The sequence below is a fragment of the Aquarana catesbeiana genome, linkage group LG13 (assembly GCF_042186555.1).
Source record: "Aquarana catesbeiana isolate 2022-GZ linkage group LG13, ASM4218655v1, whole genome shotgun sequence".
Taxonomy (NCBI): Eukaryota; Metazoa; Chordata; class Amphibia; order Anura; family Ranidae; genus Aquarana; species Aquarana catesbeiana.
The window spans coordinates 39,812,253-39,839,338 of NC_133336.1; the positions used below are offsets into that span (position 1 = coordinate 39,812,253).

General features: G+C 45.3%; 1 protein-coding gene across 2 annotated transcripts in view; it reads left to right on the forward strand.

Moving 5' to 3' along the window:
- Positions 1-27,086, forward strand: part of LOC141116841 (ribosome quality control complex subunit NEMF-like) — an 89,461-nt gene that overhangs the window by 16,792 nt on the left and 45,583 nt on the right. For both annotated transcript variants that reach the window (XM_073609307.1, XM_073609308.1), the window contains 8 exons: positions 436-509; positions 3,590-3,660; positions 4,130-4,205; positions 4,844-4,906; positions 8,622-8,699; positions 10,325-10,533; positions 11,866-12,048; positions 19,234-19,297. In XM_073609307.1, coding sequence (XP_073465408.1) covers positions 436-509; positions 3,590-3,660; positions 4,130-4,205; positions 4,844-4,906; positions 8,622-8,699; positions 10,325-10,533; positions 11,866-12,048; positions 19,234-19,297 — 818 coding nt within the window. The remainder of the gene's footprint in view (positions 1-435; positions 510-3,589; positions 3,661-4,129; positions 4,206-4,843; positions 4,907-8,621; positions 8,700-10,324; positions 10,534-11,865; positions 12,049-19,233; positions 19,298-27,086) is intronic.

Genomic DNA, 27,086 nt, shown 5'->3' on the forward strand with positions numbered 1-27,086 from the left:
TTAATAGAGTGAACTAATCATCAATCGAGTCTGCATTAGTAGATAGGGATTCCGTTCAAATATCCCATATTTTGTGACATTTTTTTCCACAACCACGTGACAGGTAAGTAGCTTTGTACAATGGTAGGGCCGCATTCACCAACCTCTTTCAGAAATTTATTGAAGGTGCAGATGAGGCCTTCCATCTGAGTACTATAGATTTACGGGCATAGTAAAGTAATAATCCTAGCAAGGTTCTGATTGCCCGACGTGGGGCCAGTGAGTTTACTTCCACTTTAAAGGAAGTCCTAGCTTTGTTGTCTGGTTTGCAAAACTATCTGAATTGTATTACAAATCCTTTGCCCCAATAGACATTTAGCTGATTTTCTAGAATTTATGTTTTATAAATAGGTCCAGTTGCCTGTTGATTTTGAACTTTTCATTTCTGATTTGTAGACTTTGAAAAAGTTAATCTGGCATTGCAGAAGGCAGAGGATTATATGGACAAAACGATGAATTATACGGGAAAGGTGAGAAGATGAAAAGTTTTGTCAGTGATTGCCTACGGTTGGATCTGCTAGGATTTACACCAGATTACCATATTTATTAAAGCATCCTAAAAAAGAAGTGATCGCCACCAGATTCATATTTCCAGTTTCTTTTTCTAGTGCAGGTTTAGTGGGTGGGACAATGCAAACATATTTTTTATTTATTTTTAATCTTGGATAAAAAAATACAAAGTTATAAAAAGAGGATATCGGGACAGCTATTGCTTTCAAAATATTGTTTATTACCCACTTGCCAACCAGCGACGTACCCGTATGTCACTGGACTTCCAGTGGTTATACCAGGATCATCCCAATACCGTTTTTTTTAGAGCCGACGGTCAGCTCTCATGTAAAAGCAATCCTAGTGGGTAACTAGTCGCTGGATTGCTTTTAGAAGCAGAGGGACGGGACGTCCCCCCTTCCCCGCCACCTTTTGCGACTTTAACGGAATCTCCCGTACCACCAGGTGTCCCAATTGACCAGCCGGCACCTCCTGGCTGATCAGAGAGCCGAAGCGATGACCTGATATCACTTCCGGTTAACCCAGATGTCAATGGCGCCATTTTCAAAAAACAAAAGCATTCAAACGCACCAATGCTTTGAAGGGCAGAGGAGGGATTTGGGGTCTTACAGACCCCCTGATCTCTCCATAAAGAGTACCTGTCACTGCCTATTACTGTCACAAGGGATGTTTACATTCCTTCTGACAGAAATAAAAGTGATCAAAAAATAAATGACAGTGACAGTAAAAAGAGAAAAAAATTTAAATCAAAGTGCCTCCATCCCCCCGTACTTAAAACAGAAAGGCTGGCAACTCGGATGCTCTTAAATAAAAGTACTTTATTGGGTACATGGGTGCTGGCTATATGCTGACGCGTTTCGGCTAAGAAGCCTTCATCAAAGCAAGTAAGCAAACCATCCCCCCCACGTGCCCACGCAGAAAGGATAGTGCACTTGTCAGTCCTGCACGCACGCAAAAAGCGATTGTCCCACACATGTGGGGTATTGTCACGAACGACAGATCATGAGCAGTAATTCTAGTACCAGACCTCCTGTGTAAATCTAAAGTGGTCGTTTGTCGCATTTGCACGGGCATGCGTAATTTTACAGTGTGCGTTTGGTAACTATTTGCTCAGCGTAACATCATTTATAATTTACCAAAAAATTGGATTATGTAATTTTATTTTTTTCCATTAAAACTTCAAAATGACATTTTTTCCCCCAAAAAATTGCATTTGAAAAACCGCTGTAACATAAAAAATTGCAAAACCCACCAATTTATTCTCTAGGGTCTCTGCTTTAAAAAAAATATATAATGTTTGGGGGGGTTCTAAGAAATTTTCTAGCAAAAACTGATTGTTACATGTAAACAAAAAGTACCAGAAAAGGCCTGGTCTGCAAGTGGTTACTGTGTATCCGATGCATGGCGTGGGAATCCTAAAAAAAAAAGATCAGAATTCCTGCTTGGGGTGGTTTAGAATAGGTGAATGAGATGCCCGCTCCTATTTGCCTAAACAAACCCCTTCAGAAACTCCAAAACTTTTTGACCAGATTTAGCAGAATTCATTATTTTACAATTCCCGGACAAATGGAACCCCCTGAATCCCAAAATGCGTTTGGCTTTAATGCCCTTTTTTTCACGAGGCAGATCCCGTTTGATGGACTCCGCTTGCTCAGCGCGGGGATAGCTCTGCCTATCCCCTCTGAGCAGGCGGATGATAGATCCGTCTCCGCTCACTGTGCAGAGCTGAAACGCTCTCCTCTATGGGGAAAACGGCCTGTCTGTTTTCATCCGATTCGCCAGACGGATGGAAGATAGGACCACCATTAGTCTAGATTTTACGGACAGGATCGGATCGGATAGCGGCAGATGTCAGTGGACATGTCACCGCTGACATCCGCTGCTCCATAGGGGTGAATAGAGGGTCCAATCAGGTCCGCCTGAATAACTGACAACTGATAACAACTGACAGGCGCACCTGATTGGACAGCCCATGTGAAAGGGGCCTAAAACAGACAGTATTATAAAAAAAAAGAAAAAAAGATGTCTGGACTGTAATACTAGTCTGTATACTTTTGAATAGGTCTCTACAAGTTCCGAGTCAAAGTTCCTGTTGACATACCTGTATATCAGACCTATGCTAGGGAGTTGAACACTTCAGATATACCTTTTGCTCTTTACCTTTTCCCCCTGCCCCTTTACTGAAAAGCTTAAAATAAAGGTATAAACAAGACCTGAAGGTAAAGAAAAAAGATATTATACACACTTTCCTCTGGCTTCTGTGGTGCAGGGGGTAATGTCATCATCCTGTAACAAGGTCTCAAGGAATATATAATACTCCAAATCCTGCAATAAGATGGTGCAGCACAGTGCTGGGAGCATCTTCTGCTCTACATTGCCCTAAATTTTACCAGAAGGGGGATGGTGTCACCATTGCTTAGGCATCACGGGCAGAAGTTAACTTTTTTTTTTTTTTTTTTTTTTTAACTTTTACCAGCCTTTATAAAAGAGGGAGGGGGCAAATCTAATCGGCAGACCTTGTCCTTAAAAAGCAAGGTCCACTGATTTAAAGGAGAAGTACAGCCAAAGCTTGTTTGGCTCTGCTTCTCCTGTGACCCGTTTTTGGGAGACAGCGGGCTGAAACCGCAGAGCTGGTCTAGGCTGGGACATGATCGGGACAATAAAGTCGAGATCCTGGACCGGCATCTGGCTTAACCTCTCAGTGATAGCCTGAGCCAGCCGCTCTCCCGCCCTCTCCACAGCCCAGCGCTCCAGTGAATGAACTGACCGACACCAGCTCTCTGCTCACGAAGGTCTCAGTCTTAGAGCCAATAGGGGACAGTTTCAGCATTGGACTGATGCTGCATCCACCTAGGTAAGTATGTTTTTGAACCCCCCCCCAATTCTCTTTTAATAAAGGAGGCCCAATGTGAGAAAATTACGTTGGTTGTCCAAGATACTATCTTTGGGGAGCTGGCAACAGTTGGGGCAGGATAGTAAAATTTCAGTAGTATTTTGTGTGCGGAGTTTGGTCAGTATTCAATGCCGGTGTCACCAACAGGGCTACATAATACAGAAGAGGGAGAAGAAGCCAAGTCTGGAGCCAGATCAGCCATCTGAAGACATTCTAACGTGAGCGGAAACCATTTTTTTGTTGAGATAAATTATTATTTTTTTTGCTTTTTTTTTTTTTTTTTTTTTCTTTATTGTCACATATGAAAAAGTATACAATGAACACATGAAAGTTGACGTAGTTATACATGCATTTCAAGTATACCAGAACATATTACTCTGAGGGCAAAAGTAGGAGCAGGACTCAATCATCTACCTTTCTCATATTTTCTTGTTCGCATATGACCGTAATATATATATATATATATATATATATATATATATATATATATATATATATAACAAGAAAGAAAAAGTAAAAACGGTTAAACAAACCCAAAAATTTTGCCAGACTACCCACCGTCCCTCAAAGTCAATATTCAATAATGCTCTGATTGAGATTCATTTAATCTTCTAGATACTTGACTTGTTCTTTATCTTTTTATTCAGCCTAGATTGTTTTGGGGTTTTTTTTGTTTTTTTTTTTTAGATATGAAGAATTCCATCCATTTCTTTTTGCCCAACATATCAACAGTCCGCACGTGGAATTTGATTCCTTTGATAAGGTATGTTAACAGGCAAAGGGGCTGGTAAGCACATATTTTACAAGCCCCCTGCTAGGATCCTGCAGAGAAGGACCTTTGTTCTCTGTTGTGGAAGCCAGTGGTTTAACACGCTTCCAGCTTGGTCAGAGCTAGAGCTTCCCAGTCACTGGAGAGCATGAGCTTTACTGATTGCAGAGTAGATCAGTAGGTGGCATGTCAGACCGCTGCAGAGAGGTCGCTGCTTCCACATAGAGAACAAAGGTCCTTCTCTGCATCACACTGGCAATGCAAAGGCTTTTCCACTCAGAATGTGGCTGCTTTCTAAAGAAAATATACAGATTTTGCACACTTTTTTGCACATTTGTTTGCACCTGCATTGTATTGGGATGACTAAAGCTAAAGGTTTTAACTGAAATTGCAGCCAGTAATCGGTAAACAAATTAACATGGGTATTCATTCAAAAGGAATAGTCTGGCTGCATTACATTTTATTGAATTTTATTTGATGGTTATGGTTCAGTGTCATCTATCTGGGAGAGTAGGATAGTGCTGCTAGGTGGGGTCAGAAGCTCGAATAGAGAAATCTTGCTGCCTGAAGTTCAGTTTTAAGTAGACTGTCTTATTAACATAATTATTCTGACTTTTCTTCTTCCCTTAAAGGCTGTTGATGAATTTTACTCCAAGCTGGAAGGTCAGAAGATTGATATCAAAGCTCTTCAGCTGGTCTGTATCTCTGCTGCTTGTATACATAATTTATTGATGCATAATATTCTTTTTTCATTTACATAGCCAATATAGCAATTGTGGGACATATGACATTGCAATGCAGTCTGTTTCTCTGTGCCGGATACCATTTTGGCTAACAAAGTCACAGCTTTTAAAGTGTAACTTTAGGATTTGCCCCAAATACCTTGCACTGTAAAGTGGAACTCCAGGCAAACGGCTAAATACATAATTTAAAATACATCTAGAGGAACAGTTTTACATGCCAAAGGATTTGTATTTCTGTTTACCCAGTTTTTAGATTTACACACAGCACACCCCTACTTGGCAGGGCAGGTGACCTGATATACAGTGGGGCAAAAAAGTATTTAGTCAGCCACCAATTGTGCAAGTTCTCCCACCTAAAAAGATGAGAGAGGCCTGTAATTGTCATCATAGGTATACCTCAACTATGAGTGACAAAATGTGGAAACAAATCCAGACAATCACGTTGTCTGATTTTTGAAAGAATTTATTTGCAAATTATGGTGGAAAATAAGTATTTGGTCACCTACAAACAAGCAAGATTTCTGGCTATCACAGACCTGTATCTTCTTCTTTAAGAGGCTCCTCTGTCCTCCACTCATTACCTGTATTAATGGCACCTGTTTGAAATTGTTATCAGTATAAAAGATACCTGTCCACAACCTCAAACAGTCACACTCCAAACTCCACTATGGTGAAGACCAAAGAGCTGTCGAAGGACACCAGAAACAAAATTGTAGGCAAGCAGCTTGGTGTGAAGAAATCAACTTTGGGAGCAATAATTTAGAAAATGGAAGACATACAAGACCACTGATAATCTCCCTCGATCTGGGGCTCCATGCAAGATCTCACCCCGTGGGGTCAAAATGATTACAAGAACGGTGAGCAAAAATCCCAGAACCACACGGGGGGACCTAGTGAATGACCTGCAGAGAGCTGAGACCAACGTAACAAAGGCTACCATCAGTAACACACTACGCCGCCAGGGACTCAGATCCTGCAGTGCCAGACATGTCCCCCTGCTTAAGCCAGTACATGTCCGGGCCCGTCTAAGGTTTGCTAGAGAGCATTTGGATGATCCAGAAGAGGATTGGGAGAATGTCATATGGTCAGATGAAACCAAAGTAGAACTGTTTGGTAGAAACACAACTCGTCATGTTTGGAGGAGAGAGAATGCTGAGTTGCAACCAAAGAAAATCATACCTACTGTGAAGCATGGGGGTGGCAACATCATGCTTTGTGGCTGTTTCTCTGCAAAGGGAACAGGACGACTGATCCGTGTACATGAAAGAATGAATGGGGCCATGTATCGTGAGATTTTGAGTGCAAACCTCCTCCCATCAGCAAGGGCATTGAAGGGGAAACGTGGCTGGGTCTTTTAGCATGACAATGATCCCAAACACACCGCCTGGGCAACGAAGGAGTGGCTTCGTAAGAAGCATTTCAAGGTCCTGGAGTGGCCTAGCCAGTCTCCAGATCTCAACCCCATAGAAAACCTTTGCAGGGAGTTGAAAGTTCGTGTTGCCCAGCGACAGCCCCAAAACATCACTGCTCTAGAGGAGATCTGCATGGAGGAATGGGCCAACATACCAGAACAGTGTGTGACAACCTTGTGAAGACTTACAGAAAACGTTTGTCATTGTCATTGCCAACAAAGGATATATAACAAAGTATTGAGATGAACTTTTCATATTGACCAAATACTTATTTTCCACCATAATTTGCAAATTCTTTCCAAATCAGACAATGTGATTGTCAGTCTGGATTTGTTTCCACATTTTGTCTCTCATAGTTGAGGTATACCTATGATGACAATTACAGGCCTCTCTCATCTTTTTAAGTAGGAGAACTTGTACAAATACTTTTTTGCACCACTGTATCTACTCGTCTCCTTTCGCATTACTAACTTACTAACTGACATATCAGCATGGATGTCACACCACTTCCTTAAACTAAATCTCTTTAAAACTGAGCTATTAATATCTCCCCCCCCCCCCCCATGACTTTTCCATCAAAATCAACAATGCAACCATCAGTCCCTCCCCTCACGCCAGGGTACTCGGTGTAATCCTAGACTCTGACTTGTCATTTCAGCCTCAAGTCCAATCGTTGTCAAAAGTTTGTAGAATTCACCTCCGTAACATCTCTAAAATTCGCCCCTTTTTAACAAATGAAACCTCCAAGCTCCTCATTCACTCTCTTGTTATCTCTCGCCTTGACTATTGCAACTCCCTTCTCATTGGCCTACCGCTCCATAGGCTATCCCCTCTTCAGTCTATCATGAATGCTGCTGCCAGACTTATCCACCTTACCAACCACTCAGTGTCTGCCAACCCTCTCCTCCAATCCCTACACTGGCTCCCAATCACCCAGCGAATTAAATTCAAAATACTAACCACAACATACAAAGCCATTCACAACTCTGCCCCTAACTACATCACCAATCTTGTCTCCAAATATCACCCAAATCGTCCTCTCCGCTCTTCCCAAGACCTCCTACTCTCAAGCTCTCTCTGTCTCCTCCTCTGATGCTCATCTCCAGGATTTCTCCAGAGCCTCTCCCATCCTCTGGAACTCGCTACCTCCACCTGTCTGGCTATCCCCTACTCTTGCTACTTTCGGGCGATCCCTGAAAACTCATCTCTTCAGGAAAGCCTATCACTTCTCCAACTAATTTCTTTTACCACTTCCATCAGCTCATTCCCCACAGTTACAACCTTTTGTACCACCTGCCCCACCCTATTAGATTGTAAGCTCTTCTGAGCAGGGCCCTCTTAATCCTCTTGTACTTTATTGTATTATAACTGTATTGCCTCCTTTTTATATTGTAAAGTGCTACATAAACTGTTGGCGCTATATAAATCCTGTATAATAGTAATATTTCTCTGCTGTAATATTATAACGCCTAAAGTGTTCACCTTTACAGAAAATCCCCCCCCCCCCCCCCCCCTGTACTTGCCTCCCGCAATCCTGAGCTGTCAGGGCTCCAGCAAGCCGCTCCACCAGTCCAGGAATTTGAAATGGTCAATCCTTTCCACCCAGCACTGCCAGGACATACCAGACGGATTCTGATTGGGCAGCACCATCACATGGAGGGGCGCAGACCAATCAGAATCCCTCTTGTCCATCTATGCAGTGCTTGACTGAGAGGAAGGAGATAAAGCAGCAGGGATTTCAAATCCCCGGACCAGTAGAGCAGCTTGCAGGAGCCCTGTCCGTTCAGGATCACAGGAGGTAAGTACAGTAGGTACCAGGGAGGTGGGGAGATTTTCTGTAAAGGTGAACTAACCCTTTTAAAGGTCTTGTCCCTCCTCCAGCCTGTTAATGGACAATGAAAGGAGAAGCAGCAGACTGGTCAGCTCATCTCTCTGTCACTCTGCTTTTTCTTTCTGTCTTCATGCTCCTTGTGAGCACATTAACTGACTGGCTTCTCCCTCTCCCAGTCTGATCTCTTCTGTTTAGGGGCTGCAACAGGCTAATGCCAACTCGATACCAGGTACTTACACTGCTTATGTTAAAAAAAATACATTTCATTGATATACTAATTAATAAAGAGGTGCGTTATTGTGTGTCTGTTTTTGTCTGTCTGGAGTTAATCTTTTATTGTTCAAAAGTATATATTCTCATCTAATGATTATAAATTGTAATCATTTTGAAAATACTGACACAAGGTTTTATCTGATACTTACAGGAAAAACAAGCTCTTAAAAAGTTAGAAAATTTCCGGAAAGACCATGAGCATCGCCTGGAGTCACTGCAGACTACTCAGGTAAGTTACTAGCTAGCACACTTCTTTATCGCTGAAGAGTAATGCACATGGCTCCACATATGGAGACAAAAGCAGCAATTCATTCAGGGAAGGTCATCATTGATGATCTGATTTTGCAGCACCGCTTTCTTAAATCTGATCTGGAATGCCTTCTGTGTCTCTATGATAAAGATTTCCACTTACTACCAGGACAGAAAATAATGGGAAAGCTCTCCAACTGTGATGCAGACAAACACATTTTTAGTAGAATGGGGAAGAGCTAGAACCTCTGGCTGTATTTTCATTGCTTTCTATCCTTCCAATCCTGGTGACAGCTACTCTTCCCTTTTTCTTGCACAGGTGTTCCAAAGCCAGGAAGCGAGGAAAAATCTCTACAATGGGGTCACATACAGAAATAAAAATCTTATAGGAATTTAAATTCTTCCCTATTCTATCCAAAGTTGAAAACAAAAGGATGGTTGGAATTAGGACAGCCAGATTTTTTTCATCTAGCAATGCTCATAAAGGATAACATCCTACCATGTTTTGGGAAGCACTGTGTCTCATTGAAGCACAGGTTCCCCCATATTAAACACAGGAGCCAGAAATGGTGGACATTTGTGGCTCTATATAGAATATATATGGGGTCACACAACCTCTGTTGAGCTCTGCTGTAATGGAGAAAGGGGCAGAGAGCAGTTTAAAATTTTGTGGACACCTGACCATCACACCTATAAGAGCATATCAGACATTCCGTTCCAAAACCATGGACAATAATAGTAGGTTGACCCCCCCTCTCGATGCTATAACAGCTTGCTGTCTTCTGGGAAGTCCTACCACAGGGTTTTGGAGTGTCTGTGGAAATCTGTGCCTATTCAACCATTTGTGAGGTTGGATACTAATTTTGACAAGAAGACCTGGCTCACAATCAGCATGCCAGTTCATCCCAAAGGTGTTTAGAAGGGAAAAGGTCAGGGCTGTGTGCAGGACCCTAGAGTTCCTTTACATCAAACTTGTCAAACCATGGGAGTTTGTGCACAGGGCACAGTCATGGTAGAACAGACAAGGGCCTTCCCCATACTGTTACCACAAGGTTGGAAGGTGCGCAATTGTCTAAAATGACTTTATATGCTATACCATTAACTGAACCTTTCACTGGAACTCCATTATTTGTAGGGATGTCCACATACTGTTGGCCATACAGTAGGTGTGATGGTGTGATGTCCACAAACATTTGGCCATATAGTGCACAGTGTGAGGTACGTGGTGGGGATGGCAGTGTAGTGAGAGCCATGGTGGAGGGGCCCCCTGTGTTTGGGAATGAGAGGCAAATTCTAGTTCTGGATACATGTAGAACACATTTGGACTCCTTTAAAATCTGCTCTATTAACACTGATATTAATGATGATCCTGGTGAGAAATCTTTATAACTAATAATTGCATGCCTCAAGGGTTTAGCTGTTTCATAGATACGACGATATTGGCAAATGTCTCACCTGTCACTAAAATTAATGAAAGCTCTGTCTGTTCCTGACCAGTTTATAGTTTTTTGTTATTATTCCTTTTATTTTAATAAGTGCTTTACAGAGTATAATAAAATAAAATATATTCGCCTTCACTAACCATGTCAAATCTCTCCCCGATAGGAAATTGACAGGTCCAAAGGAGAGCTGATTGAAATGAACTTGGACATTGTTGATCGAGCGGTGCAGGTCGTACGCAGTGCCCTAGCCAATCAGATCGACTGGTCGGAGATTGGACAGATTGTGAAGGAGGCACAAGTACAGGGAGACCCTGTTGCTCTTGCCATCAAAGAGCTGAAGTTGCAGACTAATCATATTACCATGCTGCTTAAGTAAGTGTCCGCTGTACACATTACTTCTGTATCCCAAAATGGAACACTAAAAGCCTGTGTCGGCCGGTTTTGAGCTTAATCAGCTTGACATCCGTTTAAGACTTTTCTAAGATCCTTAAGAAATCCTTGACATGTTCCTTTTGACCAGCTTCAAGCAGATTTGCAATTCCCATACGGTATATTTGAATGGGAATGCAAAACCCATTTCAAGCCAACAAAAGTCTATCAACATGGGCCCCAACAGAGCAGTAGATCTACATGCTGACAATGTGTGTCCTAAAGCTCAATTCATTGCACAGAAGCAGACAAGCAGAAGTTGGCTGGTTGGTTTACTAACCATGCCCATATTCATAGTTTTATCTCTTTTTTTCCTGTTACAACTGTTGTGCAGGTTGTCTGATTATGACTACGCAGTTCACTAGGCAACCATTAGGCCAGCCATACACGGTTCGAATCTTGGCCGGTTCAGCAGGAACCGGCCGAGATTTGAACCATTAATGAGCAGGCTGAATGTACCAAGTTGGTCGATTTTTTTTATTTATTTATTTTTTTTCCTCTTGTGATTATCAATAGTGGCTGCTATAGCCGCTAGCGATTATCACAGTCTGCTCCTGGCGGAGATGGTTCCCCCCACCCACCCCCTCCAGGAGTAGACAATGGCCCGGCAGGAGGGATTCCCACATCATCACTGTCTGTGTTGATGGGGGAATCAAGCAAATTTCATTCCTGCAACCCATAGGTACAGGAAGGAAATCTACTCCTTGTATGCCAGCCTTAGACTTAGTGCAAGCCATAATCAGCACTCGGTAACAGACTTGACCAATTTTGTGATTCACATGTGTGCCATACAGTAAAGCCAGGGCATTGACCGAACATTTCTCCACTACAGTTAAACAGTCCAGTCTGGTCACCAACCCATTCCCCAGCTTGCTGATTGGACAGTGAAGGCACATGACCACGCTGAAGTTATAAGTATTCTGATTTATTCAACTGTGCGGGCAACCTGAATTAAAAAAAAAATTTTGTTCTAATCCTAATAATGTAAGAAGACATACAAAACCATTTTAAATGTCCTTTGAGCACCCTTTCATACATATGTGAGCTTGAAGTGTTTACTTTGCAGTGCTGGGTTGGATGGGTGAAAAGTCCTCTATTAACACATTCTGCTGCTCTTCTTCTCTCCAAGTCCCTCTGCAGATCCCCTCGCCTGGGCCCAGCATCTGACCCATAGTTAGCCAGGCAGAGGGAGCTAAAGAAAGACTTGATTTACTTGATTTGGGAGAACACATTGCAAGACTGTACCCGGCCCATCTGAGTGTAGTCTCCTTTCAGGAACCCGTTCATACTTTCTGACGAGGAGGATGAAGATGAAGAAGAGTTAAAACCAGAGTCAGAAGAGCCAAAAGGAAAGAAGAAAAAGGGTAAAAATAAGCAACAGCCAAAGAAAACGCAGAAAAACAAACCAGTTCTTGTGGATGTGGACCTCAGCCTGTCAGCATACGCCAATGCCAAAAAGTGAGTCGTGTGTATATATTATATAATATAATATCATTTTTTTATTTTTTTTAACCTGCCCAAAAAAAGTGCTTTTATTTTTGAGCCTGTAAAGCATTGCACCAGTGATCAACAGATCAGTGGTGGCATGCAGGTCTTCTGCAGATCTTTCTGTGTATCTGTGTGCCCGTACATCACACGGGCAGGCAGATACAGCCAGATAAGAAGAATCAATGAACTACCACAGCACTCCACATCACCGTGGTAGTTCATTAAAACTACAAGCTGTCAGCCGCAAAGGATGAAGGAGCTTGTAGTTCATTTACACACACAGCTGTGTGAATGAATGACGCAGCGGTGTGGGCGGAGCCCCGCGCGGCTGCGCTGATTTAAAAAAGTGACAGCTAGTATGGAGAACTTCTCCCTGTACTGCTGTCATGGGGTGGGGGGGATCAGGCAGCAGCTGCAACATTGGGAACATTTTACATGTTCCACCCTAAAAATGGGTGGTAATATGTAACGTGAACCTATCCTTTAAGGTAAAAAATGTCCCAATAAATGTATCGCCCCCCTCACTTCTCTAAATACTTACCTGAGTCCTGTATCGATTCAGTGCTGTGTCCATCTGCAGCAGCGCTGGATTATTCCCACAACCCTCACAGAAACAGACAGCAGAGGGAGCCATTGGCTTCTGCTGCTGTCGATCTAATGCTGTGAGGGGGGGGGGGGGGGGCAGGGCTGAGACACGCTGTGTGTGTCTATAGACACTCACAGCCCAGCTCAGGAGTCACCCCATAGGAAGCGACTTCTTATGGCGGCACACGGAGAAGAGAAGTATCGGAGTACTGGTGGGGGACCCCAGAAGAGAAAGCAGGTAAATAAAACATGAACTGAACTAACACAGGTATTAGCAGTAATAGTACTTACTTCACTTTGAGACTTTACTCGCTGCATGCTTGATCCAGGTCAGTAATTTCGAAAGCATTGATGTTAGAGACAATCGGGCAACCTGCATCTTTAGAAGAAGCCCAGAAATTTCAGCACAAGTTTACTAGTATATCTAAACCCAAGATAAAAAAAATGTAATATATTGCAGCTTACCAATTGTTAAAGATCGAGGTTGCATTAGCTTCCTTTTTATAGGCTGCAAGTACATTTTCTCCCTTCGCCTTTCAGGACAACACCTTGGAGAGAGCGTAGCACCACCTCTTCACAGGAAACACTGCGTGACAACGCCCCTTTAAATTCAGCTGCTTCCACCATGCCATCAGTTTTAGTGTTTCCTCCGCCATGGTGGAAGCACTGCTGGGAAACCAGAGGGGCTGCTCCCTCTCAAGGAGAGGATTTTGGCAGTACCTTTTCAGTTTGAATCATCAGACCAGCCCAGCTCCCTCCCCGCACGAGAGGGGGTTGCTCCGGAGCTCGCTTCCTCCACCGGCTCACAGGAGTAAGGGTCCGCCGGACTTTGTCTTCTCCTTGCGCTCAGGGGCCGCGGGTGTGCTCAGTTTGGGCGTGCATGCCAGGTCTCAGCATGTCGGCTCCGAGTCCCGGATTGTGTGTGATGGCAGTTCCGGGGGGCGGGAACTTCTGGTGAGGCATAGCAACGAGTGCTTACGGCTGCTGGAACGCAGGAGGAAGGGGCGGGTCATCTGGTCGGGCTTCCTTCCGCCCCTCCAGCGTAGGAATGCTGGAAGAAGCTTCATTTAAAAAGGAACACAGTCGGCTGCTGCGGAGCTCGTGACGGAGGAGGCAGAGTCGCCAGCAGCGATGGCGGATGCAGGCGCCCAGAATCCCGGCCAGGCCCAGGTAGGAGAGGTGCAGAGGTGGCTCTTTCCTTTTTCACCGGGTTTATTTGTGATATGTGACTTAACCTGCAGCTGTCTGCTATAGGGCTATATTCTACTAGCGGCTCAGCATGAATGGGAGACTCTGGGGCACTTTTTGTGGTGGTTGCTTTGGGCACCCTTTCTCTTTCTCTCTGTTCCCTGTTTTGGTGTAGATCTCGCCCTAATAGGGGGGTCTGTGTTTTGGTTTTTTTTTGCCTTTATCGAAAACCACTACTAAAACAGAGAGAACTACGGGAAGAAAATGCCCTTCATGCAAGAACCCAATAAGCGTTTCAATCCACTTGGCAGATCTTGTATTGTGGGATTGGTTAGGGAGGAGTCTGCACAGGAGTGTAAGGAGCTATTTTCCTCAGTGCGAAAAGAATTGGCAGAGACTCTAGAGACAGTATGTTCCCTCATAAAGATGCAGGGCCAGAGTTCCAGCCAAGAACAGAGCTCCCAGTCCAATCTTCTTCCTGCCACTTCTAGATTGATTTAAAGTGAGTCACATGAAGAGAGAGAGACTATTACCCCCCCTCAACAATCGACTCAGAGGAGGATGAGGGGGAGGAGGAAACAAGAGCGTCCAGATATAAACTGACGCTTGAAGAGGTGGACGACTTGCTGAAAGCAGTCTATACCATCCTGGAAATCCAAGAAGAAAAAGCCAAACTATCATTACATGACAAAATGTACCAGGGGCTAGAGGAGGCCAGACTGGTTCATAAAGTATTGGCTGACACAATTAGAAAGGAATGGAAGGATCCAGAAAAAGGACAGTTTTTTTCTAGGGCCCTTGAAAGAAGGTTTCCTTTTGAGGAGGATGAGGTGTGGATTTGGAATAAAAAAACAAAAATTGATGACGCCTTTTCCCAGGTGTCTTGATGGACTGATTTTGCGTTTGAGGATATGGGCGTGCTTAAAGACGCCATGGACAAAAGGGCGGACTCTCTTTTAAGGAAAGCTTGGGATTTATTCTTATCTAACTTAAAGCCGGCAATGGCCTCTACAGTAGTGGCCAGAAATATGGAATGCTGTATGGAACAACTTAAAGGCCATGTGGTAGCAGGCACCTCTAGGAAAGATTTGCTAGAGTCCTTCCCCACCCTTTTGAGAGCAGTCAAGTATATGGCAGATGCCTCGGTAGAATCCATCAGGATGTCGGCCAGATCTTCAGCCCTTATTAATTAACCTGGTCAGGGGATTCAGCATCAAAAGTGAAGTTGTGCGGAATTCCCTTTACAGGAGATCTGATGTTTGGGCCAAAATTAGAGACCGTGCTCGATAGGACGGCGGATAAGAAGAAAGCTTTTCCGCAGAAAAAGAAAGTGGTGCAGCAATTAAAGAATTTTCGTCCTATTCAGCAAGCCCATAAAGAAAAAGATCAGACCCAAAAAAGACCCTGGAACCCTCAAAGGGGGAGAGGCAGAGGAGGGGTGCTCTTTAGACCCCCCGAGCAAACCTCAAAAAAGCCATGATGACCATCTCCCAGTAGGCGGGAGGCTGCAGGCCTTCCTGCCAGGTTGGGAAAAAGCAACAAAAAGCCCATTTGTTCTGAATCTAATCAGTCAAGGCTATCAGCTAGAATTTTCAGACACCCCTAAGTCGGTTTTACATTACAAACCTTCCGAGGGATCAGGAGAAGTCTATGACGTCTCCCCTGAGAGAACTGATGCAGCAGGGTATTCTTTCCCAAGTCCCGAAGGACCAGGAAGGGAGGGGTTTTTGGTCAAGAAACCATCAGGGAAATTTCGTCTGATTCTCAGCCTGAAGATTCTGAACCAATCTATAAAGTACAAAAAGTTCCGGATGGACACTATTTTCTCTGTGAAGAATTTACTCACCCCCAGCTGTTACATGGCATTCATTGACCTAAGGGATGCTTATGTCCATATACCAATTGCAGCTTCATTGCAGAAATTCCTACGACTAGCAGTCAATTGGGGGGGGGGATTTGGCACCTTCAGTTCAGGGAGCTGCCCTTCGGCCTTTCCTCCTCTCCCAGAGTATTCACAAAAGTGATGGCAGAGGCTTTGGAGTCCCTAAGACTGAAGAGTATCTCCATAGTGCCTTATCTGGACGACCTACTACTGTTCGCAGACTCAAGAGATCAGGTAGTGGTCAATCTGCAAATAACCCAGGGACATCTAAACAGCCTGGGTTGGCTTGTGAACCTTCAGAAATCAAATCTGGTACTGTCTCAACGAGTAAGGTTCCTGGGATACGAAATAGATTCAATAGAACAAAAAAATCTTCCTCTCTCAAGAGAAGATGGAAAAAATGCAAATAGCTCTGAGAACACTTCAAACCAACACAGAGGTTTCAGTAAGGGAAGCCACGTCAGTTCTAGGCCTGTTGACAGCAGCAATCTCTTCAGTGCAGTGGGCCAGGCCACATGCTCGACGTCTGCAGTCAGACATTCTACTGAATTGGACACACCAGAAGCCTCTGGAAAAGAAGTTCAAAATAGGAACAAAGACAATAAGATCACTTTGGTGGAGAGACCAGAGGAACACCTCAAAAGGACTCCCCTGGACTTTTCCAGTGACTCGGAGATTAACGACAGTTGTGAGCGCATGGGGGTGGGGAGCTCACCTTGAGGAACAGACAACACAGGGCGTATGGTCCAAGCCAGAGGCAAGAAGGTCCTCAAATTGGAGGGAGTTAAAGGCTATCCATCTAAGCATCCTATTCTTCTAGCAGGCTCTAAGGGAACAGAATGTCCAGGTGTTATCGAACAACATGACGACGGTATTATACCTAACAAAGCAGGGGTGCATAAGGAACAAGACCCTGATGGAACTAGTTAATCAAATCCTGAGCTGGGCAGAGAACAATTTGGCCTCGCTGTCCGCAGTCCATCTGAAAGGCATGGAAAACACCCTAGCAGACCTCCTCAGCAGGTGGGAAGCGGAATGGTCATTAAACCAAGAGTTATTCGAGACGATCCCCGAAAGTTGGGGCCTTCCTCAGGTGGACATCTTTGCAAACCAAATAAATGCAAAAACATCGGCCTTCTTCTCTCTCCAGAGACAGGATCAAGCACTTGGAGTGGACGTGTTGGCTCACAAATGGGACTTCCCCCTTCTTACGCTTTCCCCCCGTTTCTGTTAATACCAAGAGTGTTAGCAAAGTTCAGAGCAGAGTCCACAGATCTGATCCTAATTGCTCCCTATTGGCCAAAGAGACCCTGGTTTATAACCCTAATGAATCTCTCAGCAAAACCTCCCTGGAGATTACCAATCTGGGAGGACCTTCTGGGTCAAGGTCAGATTTTTCATCCAGATGCAGCATACCTCAATCTAACCGCCTGGTTTCTGAGGAAGAAATTCTAAGGAAAAGGGGACTATCGGAAAAACTTATCAACACCCTTCTAGCAAGTAGGAAGAAGGTCACCAGGGCTACTTCAATGTCTGGAAGTGTTACAATTCCTGGTGTTCCAGCAAGAACTTTAATTTAGTTAGCACTATTAGAATTTCTCCAGGAAGGCATGGAGAAAGGTTTAGCAGCAAGTACTCTCAAGACGCAGATAGCTGCATTATCAGTTTTTCTGGAAAAGACGCTGTCAAGGGAACCCTTCATAGTCAGATTTTTTAAGACTATGGTAAAAATTAGGCCTAGGCCTCTTATTAGTTTTCCCAAGTGGGATTTATCTTTGGTTCTTCAGGGACTTGCCGTTCAAGCCGCTAGAAGAGACATCTTTAAGATTCCTGACCCTAAAGACAATGCTCCTGGTGGCAATGACATTTGCACGTAGAATCAGCGAATTGCAGGCATTATCAATCAAGGAGCGCTTTATGAGGTGTCTGCCGGACAGGATACTGCTGAGGACAAATCCAGCCTTCCTACCTAAGGTGTCTTCAGTTTTTCACCGCACACTGGGTATTATACTCCCTAGTTTCTGCCCCATGCCTTCGGGGCCAGGAGAAGAAGCCTTTCATACTCTAGACGTTAAAAGGTGCCTCCTAAAGTAGTTGGAAGTAACGAAGAATCTTAGAAAGTCATCTTCTCTTTTTATCCTAATGGAAGGAAGTCACAAAGGTGATAAAGCTTCCCAAAGTACCCTAGGAAGGTGGCTAAAACAAGCCATTAAAGAAGCATACCTGTCCTTTAGGTTTAGAACCTCCAGATCGAATTTTGCCTCACTCTACATGGGCAGTGGCAGCTTATTGGGCAGAGAGGGCCGGGGCATCACCAGAGAAGATATGCAAGGCTCGGTTATCTCGGTGCTGTCCTGAAAGAGAAAGGGAGAAAACCTTAGTTAGACTTACTGGTGACGGTATTTCTACGAGCCTTTCAGGACAGCAGCCTACTTCCCTCCCTAGGTTATTGTATATAATTTATAATTGCTGGGCTCGGGAATTGTCTGCTTATATCTTCCATCATGTCGGAGGAATTCTCGGTAACAACTGATGGCATGGTGGAAGCAGCTGAATCTAAAGGGGCGTTGTCACGCAGTGTTTGCTGTGAAGAGGTGGAGCTATGCGCTCTCCAAGGTGCTGTCCTGAAAGGTTTATAGAACTACCGTCACAGGTAAGTCTAACTAAGGTTTTTTTTTTATCTGTTGATCTTGACTGTGTAGTGTCCTTGTAAAGTTCTGTGTACTTAACTGACATTTCAAATAATGTTATCACCTTTCCAAGTTCTCTCTGTGAACTACAAAACACCTCTAACCTATGTAAAGGAGAAGATGGGAGGGTAATTGTTCTGTAGTCCAATTACACCTCCTCTCCTAAGGTGACAACACTGCTCATCCATAGTAGAGAGTGATAGGTGTCCCGAAAGCCATACATCAAGTCAAAGCCTGCTGTGTGATAATGAATGGCAGTCTCAGCCTGGACCCCGACCAGGGCACACCTCCAATGCGTTTCACGCAGCTCACCGGAGCTTACTCACGAGGATGTGAAATGCATCGGGGGCATGGCCGGGCGGGGGTCCAGGCTGAGACTGCCTTTCACCATCACAGAGAAGGCTTTGACTTGATGTATGGCTTCCGGGACACCTATCGCTGTCTACCATTGCCTGGAGCATAGACGAGCTCCCTTCCCGGCCAGCACCCACAGCGGTGGACACGGGACTTCATTCTCATACAGCCTTAGTGGCTCACATGTGTATCTTGGTTTGCACTGCTCATCCATAGATACAGCATGATAGGTGAGCGGTATTACCCTGGGACAATAAGTGTTACTGGCAGGTGAAAAAAAGGGGAAAAAAGCCTGCAAAAAGAAAACAAATGCAGCCACCACATTGAATGACTGGTAAGCTGCAATATCTTACATGTTTGTTTTAGAGTTTAGATACACTTTAAATGAATCAGAAAGCTCTTGGACCCATGTGTCAGATGGGCCTGTAATCGTTATGGTATCTTGTCTGTTTTCAGGTACTATGATCACAAGAGGAATGCTGCAAAGAAAACTCAGAAGACAGTGGAAGCTGCAGAAAAGGTACCTACCTGTTCAGCCTGATCCTCTACAGTCTATTTCCAAAATCCACTTGTGATTCCACTTGCGTTTAATCCATAATTGATTTTTTATTTTTTTTTTATTTAAGGCTGAACTCCAGGAAGAACAATTATATAAATACATTGGCAATACCTTGCACTACCAGCAGTAATGCAGCAGAGTAGTCATAAAACGTTTTCAAATGCATCTGAAATATAGCAGCAGGGCAACCATTTCTGCTTTCTATGAGCAGATGACCAGTCATGTAATAGCCCTACTGTAGTTCCGGCTTACATTACATCCTCCATGCTATCTGTAGGGGGTGGAGTCGGTCTCTTCATCTGACTTCCCATTCTCCCACTCATTCACTCTTTTCCCATCTAAAGTATTTGAGGAACAGGCTCTTTAAATTCTGTTTTTTGTGGTGCATGGCAGTAAGTCAGAAGTGATGTATGGTGCCACACAGGACCCTTCACTGCTCTTGGCCAGAGCGAGGATTTTGGGTGATCTTAATTACGTGACTGGTAAATTTACCCTCCCTGGTGCCAGCACCTCCTGGCCCTTTAAGGGATTTCCAGAGGCGGGACGAGGTTTATGATCATGTGACCGCCCTGATGGGCTGTCACAACAGTCATATGATCAGAGAGCTCCCAATCAGCTTTCCGTTAGCCACCGGTAACTGTGCAGGGCGCGCTCTCAGCACAGCTGTGTTTACATTCCGGTATGTAAATGGAATTGTTGTCTATCATAGGCACAGTGTCGATGTAGTGGGCAGCTCCAGGATCAACCTTACAATGCACTCGGTACCACTACCCACTTTATACCATTAATTCCTTTTTTCTTAAAACAGCTAATTAGACATGAAAAAGAGGTTTAACTTATTGGCGGCGACAGTACGCAAATATGCGGCCTCTCAGTGGGTGGGCCTTAATGCAGAGAGGCCGCATATTTGCGTACTGTCGCCGCCAAGAAGTTAAACCACTTTCTTTCTCGAACATCACGGGACACAGAGCCACAGTAATTACTGATGGGTTATATAGGTATCACTGGTGATTGGACACTGGCACACCCTATCAGGAAGTTCAACCCCCTATATAATCCCTCCCCCTTGCAGGGATACCTCAGTTTTTACGCCAGTGTCTTAGGTGATGGACGTGTAAAGATGTCCTGTGCTGAGCTCCAAAGGGAATATCCTAAGATCCTATACTGGGGCAAGCCAGGCGAACCGGATCCATTCAAAGTGTCTTTTCATGGCCGAATTGAATGGTACCTGGGCCTCGTGTCCGAAGAAACGAGGTTTTACCCGTAATGCTTCTCTTTTTAGAGAGCTGGACCCCGCAGATCAGAAAATGGCTTTAAACTTCCTAATTTCTGGCGAGGTGCTTTACGGTCCCAGAACTGTTGGATCCCCCTACTGATGGGGGCCCCAGTCTCTGACGGTTTTTTCAAACGGAGCCCACCGTGAGAGGTGAAGATTGGGTCTGTGTAAACAGCACCCTGCGGCTGGATAAGGTAAGAGGAGATTCCACAGAATTTTTGAGTTCTAGTGGCTTTTCTCCTTTAAGGTAAATGCATGCTATGCCTATTGTGACCACCGGGGGCTGCCAAGAGTACAAACCTACACATGCTGACTGTCTGTCTCAGGTGTTCCATCGCTGTTTATGTCCCAGCGTCTCAAGCAGGCTGCAAACAGGTAAGGTGGAAAGGGGGATTTCTCATGTTTGAATGTTCCCCCCCAGGCTAGAGAGGGGCCACAGGGGTCTAGAAAGTGGTTATACCACCCGGGCTCTGCGGCCTAATGGCCACCATCTCTCAAGATAGCCGTTCAGGCAGATCTTGTTACCAGTCTCCCTCCTTCCCCCCCCCCCCCCCATCCCCAGCCTTTCTCCGGAAGCATGACAGGAGAGTCGGCAGCGCGGGAAGCGCTCGTTTTTTTCAAAACTCAAGGGGGGGGGCGGTAGAGGAGGGGGCGGGACGTCAGCACAGGTGCTTAGACTCCCACTCAGGCCAGCTGCAGGCTATTAAAACCACTCTACAGGTGCACACAGCCTTCTGAGAGACACAGAGCTGACGGTCGCATGTAAGGTGGGACACAGGCATTCTCCTAGGCAGCATTTACTGAAGTAACACCAGACTGAGCATTGGGTAGCAAGGCTTTTAGCCAGACTACATCGCTCAGCAGGCAGTGTTCAATTGTATACCTCACACCTTGTTGCTTTGCACTATGGGTAGAAGAGGTTCAAGCACCCCAGGAACCAGAGACACTAGGGGATCTCGTTCAGGTTCTGAGGGCCCCCTGTCGGCAGCATCCTCCCCCCCTAAAGATGGGCCAGGGACGGCTAGCCAGGGAGAGCCATCGGGGTCAGGGGCTACACCTGCTTCTGGCACTTCAGCCCCTGTATATATTACACAAGAGGTTTTTTCCTCAACCATTAATGGTCTAGAGGAAAGATTAATGGCCGTGATTACGTCTTCACTCAGTGGAAGAAAACGCACTAGGCTTTCCTCTGTTCCCCAAGACCCTCAGACAGAGGAGCTCTGGGATAAAGGAGATGAATCCCTTTCAGAGGATCGGGATGGAATGGATGATTCCTCTTCGGAGGATTCAGGTGGAGAGGGACCCTCTGCGACTTCCCAAGAGGAGAAAGTCTTAGTGCAGATCATCACTGGATTGGTCCGCTCCACATTTAATTTGCCCATACCTGAAACTGCTAAAGAATCCTCTTCTGCTTTGGGGTCACTGAAACCTTTCCAAGCAGCACATGCTTTTCCTGTTCATACTTTACTTGAAAAGCTTATTTATTCTGAGTGGGATCACCCAGACAAACGTTTTTTTCCGCCGAGAAAGTTTTCAACACTTTATCTGATGGAAGAAAAGTTTATTAAAATGTGGGGAATACCGGCTATTGATGCCGCCATTTCCTCCGTAAATAATAGCCTGACTTGTCCTGTAGACAATGCTCAGATGCTCAGGGAACCTGTAGATAAAAGGATGGAATCCCTATTGAAGGATGTTTTCTCCTTAGCAGGATCAGTGGCCCAACCTGCAGTAGCAGCGATTGGAGTCTGTCAATACTTAAGAGACCATGTTAAGCAGGTCATCAAAGTATTACCTGAACAGCAGGCCCAGGGGTTTGCTAACCTTCCAGCGGCCTTATGCTTTGTGGTTGACGCCATTAGAGATTCTATCGTGCAAACCTCCCGTCTTTCACTGGGGTTGGTGCATATACGTAGAATCCTATGGTTGAAAAATTGGTCAGCCGAAGCACCATGTAAGAAGCTACTGGCTGGGTTTCCATTTCGTGGTGCAAGGTTGTTTGGAGAGGACTTGGATAACTATATCAAGAGAATCTCTTGTGGGAAAAGCACTCTCTTACCTGTCAAGAAGAAGAGTAAGCGTCCCTCTTTCAAAAGGACTCTTTCCCCAGCGCCGGGGGCTTCAGCCTCCAGGCAGTCTTGACGGCCGCCTCCATCGGGGTCCAGAGACAAGAGTCAACCCCAGGGACAAAAGAAGTCCTGGGGAAAGAAGCCTACTAGGCAAAACACTAAGACCTCTGCCTGAGGGGGCGCCCCCGCTCACTCGAGTGGGGGGAAGACTGCGACAGTTCTCAGAGCTCTGGCAGGAGGACTTCCAGGACAGATGGGTAATCTCCACGGTAACCTTAGGGTACAAGCTGGAGTTTCAGGAATTCCCCTCTCCTCGGTTCCTCAGATCAAATGTTCCCAGAGACCCAGAGAAGAAGCAGTCGCTCCTTCTAGCGTTAGAGCGACTTTTGTCGCAGGAGGTCATTATGATAGTTCCCGCAAAGGACCAGGGATTGGGCTTCTATTCCAACCTTTTTACGGTCCAAAAGCCAAATGGGGATGTCAGGCCCATTCTGGACTTAAGGGATCTGAACTGATTCCTAAGGATTCAATCCTTCCGCATGTAATCAATTCGAACAGTAGTTCCCACCCTGCAGGGAGGAGAATTTCTGGCATCAATAGACATCAGAGATGCATATCTGCATGTGCCCATTTTTCCTGCTCATCAGAAGTTTCTGCGCTTCGAGGTAGGAGGGCGCCATTTCCAGTTTGTGGCTCTGCCTTTCGGGATAGCCACTGCACCTCGAGTGTTCACAAAGATCTTGGCTCCTCTTCTGGCCAGATTAAGGGCTCAGGGTATAGCTGTCATAGCATACCTAGACGACCTGCTCTTGATAGACCGGTCGGTAGCCTCTTTGAAGGGAAACTTGAGGACCACGGTCAGGTATCTAGAACACCTGGGTTGGATCCTCAACTTAGAAAAGTCTTTCCTAAAACCAGTAAGAAGACTGGAGTATTTAGGTCTGATTATAGATACAAGCCAGGAGAAGATATTTCTACCCCAGGCAAAGATCACTGCTTTGAGAGAGCTGATTCTGACAGTAAGGACCAAGAAGGGTCCCTCAGTCCGCCTTTGTATGAGGCTACTAGGGAAGATGGTGTCTTCATTCGAAGCAGTTCCTTATGCTCAGTTTCACTCAAGAATGCTGCAACACAGTATTCTGTCGACCTGGAACAAGAAGGTTCAGGCATTAGACTTTCCGATGCACCTGTCGCATGCGGTGCGTCAGAGCCTCAATTGGTGGCTCATACCCGAAAACCTGCAGAAGGGGAAATCCTTTCTACCGGTTACCTGGACGGTGGTAACAACAGATGCCAGTCTGTCAGGTTGGGGAGCAGTTCTGGAACAGGCTGCGGTCCAAGGGGTATGGTCCAAGACAGAGAGGACCTTACTCATCAACATTCTGGAGATCCGGGCGATACATCTAGCTCTAAAAGCCTGGACTATCAGGCTACAGGGTTGTCCGGTCAGGATCCAGTCCGACAGTGCCACAGCAGTGGCTTATGTCAATCATCAGGGAGGCACCCGGAGCCGAGCTGCTCAAAAAGAGGTGAACCAGATCTTAGTCTGGGCAGAGATGCATGTGCCATGCATATCGGCAGTTTTCATCCCGGGAATAGAAAATTGGCAGGCGGACTATCTAAGTCGCCAGCAGTTACTTCCAGGGGAATGGTCTCTGCATCCTGACGTCTTTTGGGCCATATGCCAAAGATGGGGGATTCCAGATGTAGATCTCTTTGCATCCCGATTCAACAAAAAGATAGACAGATTTGTGGCAAGGACAAAAGATCCTCTTGCATGCGGGACGGATGCGTTGGTGATTCCGTGGCATCGGTTCTCACTGATTTACGCATTCCCGCCTATTCTGCTACTACCACGACTCCTTCGCAGGATCAGGCAGGAAAGGAAGTCGGTACTTCTGGTGGCCCCCGCTTGGCCCAGAAGGACTTGGTATGCAGAAATAGTAAGGATGACGGTGGGTTCCCCGTGGACCCTACCGGTACGCCCAGACCTGTTATCTCAAGGTCCAGTGTTCCATCCTGCCTTACAAACGCTAAATTTGACGGTTTGGCTATTGAGACCCACGTTCTGAAGAGTCGTGGGCTCTCAGGTCCTGTCATATCTACCTTGATTAATGCAAGGAAGCCAGCTTCCAGGATGATTTATCATAGAGTCTGGAAGGCTTATATAACCTGGTGTGAATCCAGAGGTTGGCATCCCAGGAAATATGTCATAGGTAGAATCCTTGATTTTCTACAGATGGGATTAGAGATGAAGCTGGCCTTGAGTACCATCAAGGGCCAGGTTTCTGCTTTATCAGTATTATTTCAGCGGCCACTTGCTTCGCATTCTTTGGTCCGAAACTTTATGCAGGGGGTGATGCGTCTTAATCCTCCGGTTAAAGCGCCCCTAAACCCCTGGGACTTGAATTTGGTCCTGGCTGTGTTACAGAAACAGCCTTTTGAACCAATAAGTCAGATTCCTTTGGTCTTGTTGACAAGGAAATTAATTTTTCTGGTGGCCATCTCTTCTGCTAGAAGAGTATCAGAATTAGCAGCTCTTTCCTGTAAGGAGCCTTATTTGATTTTATACAAAAGGATAGAGTGGTACTACGCCCTCATCCTAGTTTTTTACCGAAGGTGGTTTCTGATTTTCATTTAAACCAAGACATTGTTCTACCTTCCTTTTTTCCAGATCCCTGTTCTCCGGAAGAGAGATCTCTACATTCGTTGGATGTAGTAAGAGCAGTTAAGGCCTATCTAGGGGCAACTACTCAGATCCGCAAGACGGATGTTTTGTTTGTGCTGCCAGAGGGTCCCAATAGAGGACAGGCAGCGTCAAAAGCTACCATTTCTAAATGGATTCGACAGTTGATCATTCAAGCTTACGGTTTGAAACAGAAGATTCCTCCGTTTCAGATCAAGGCACATTCCACAAGGGCTATTGGTGCTTCTTGGGCAGTGCATCACCGGGCCTCTATGGCTCAAATCTGCAAGGCCGCAACCTGGTCTTCAGTTCATACATTCACCAGATTCTATCAGGTGGATGTGAGAAGGCATGAGGATATCGCCTTTGGGCGTAGTGTGCTGCAGGCAGCGGTACAGGGTCCTCAGGTCTGATTGCACCCTACTTGGTCGTGGTTCCCCCCCCTCAGGTAGCATTGCTCTGGGACATCCCATCAGTAATTACTGTGGCTCTATGTCCCGTGATGTTCGAGAAAGAAAATAGGATTTTTTAAAACAGCTTACCTGTAAAATCCTTTTCTTTCGAAGGACATCACGGGACACAGAGGTCCCGCCCCTCTTCTAATACACTTATATTGCTTGGCTACAAAACTGAGGTATCCCTGCAAGGGGGAGGGATTATATAGGGGGTTGAACTTCCTGATAGGGTGTGCCAGTGTCCAATCACCAGTGATACCTATATAACCCATCAGTAATTACTGTGGCTCTGTGTCCCGTGATGTCCTTCGAAAGAAAAGGATTTTACAGGTAAGCTGTTTTAAAAAATCCTATTTTTTCATGTCTAATTAGCTGTTTTAAGAAAAAAGAAATAAATGGTATAAAGTGGATTTGGAGGAGGGGGGGGGGGAGTGGTGTTGAGCATTTAAGGTGAATCCTGGAGCACCCCACTGCATCGACACTGTGTCTACGATAGACCCCAATTCTATGGTTGTGCCTACACCCTTCCTCAGTCTGCTTTGCCATTCACAAAGCACAGCCGGAGAATTGTAGGCTATGTTGCACAGTGGCAATACCCAGGCACCCTCTGTCTAACCTCCTAAGAGCCTGCCAGAACTTTGACACCATCCAAGGACTATCCCACCCTATCCTGCTTTCTGATCACTGGATTACATTTATGGTAACATCTTGCACCTTCACAAAGTGCTGGGGATTGGATGACCAGGTGGCGCTGCTGTGCCTTTAAACATCCTGGAAAATTTGAGTACTTTTGGAAAGTTACCGATACTGCAACATATACAATCATCTTCATCCTTGCACATCATGGTCCTCTCCCCTTCTAGGAATGCAAAATTTCTGGTCCAGTTCCTCTGCCCTCTCCTCCCCACATAACATTATGTCACTGCAGAATGAGGAATGCTTTTATTGTATTGCTTGAGTGACCGCAACAAGTCATGCTATGTGCTACTGACACCACATCCAAGATAGTGGCGCCCCCCAAGCAGTCTCAGGGCTTTAACATTTTCCCTAAGGGAGGCTTTAACAGGTAAAAGATGCGTTATATTGTAAACAGTATTGGGACGCCTGCCTTTACACGCACATGAACTCTAATGGCATCCCAGTCTTTGTCTGTAGGGTTCAGTATTGAGTTGGCCCATCCTTTACAGCTATAACAGCTTCAACTCTTCTGGGAAGGCTGTCCACAAGGTTTAGGAGTGTGTCTATGGGAATGTTTGACCATTCT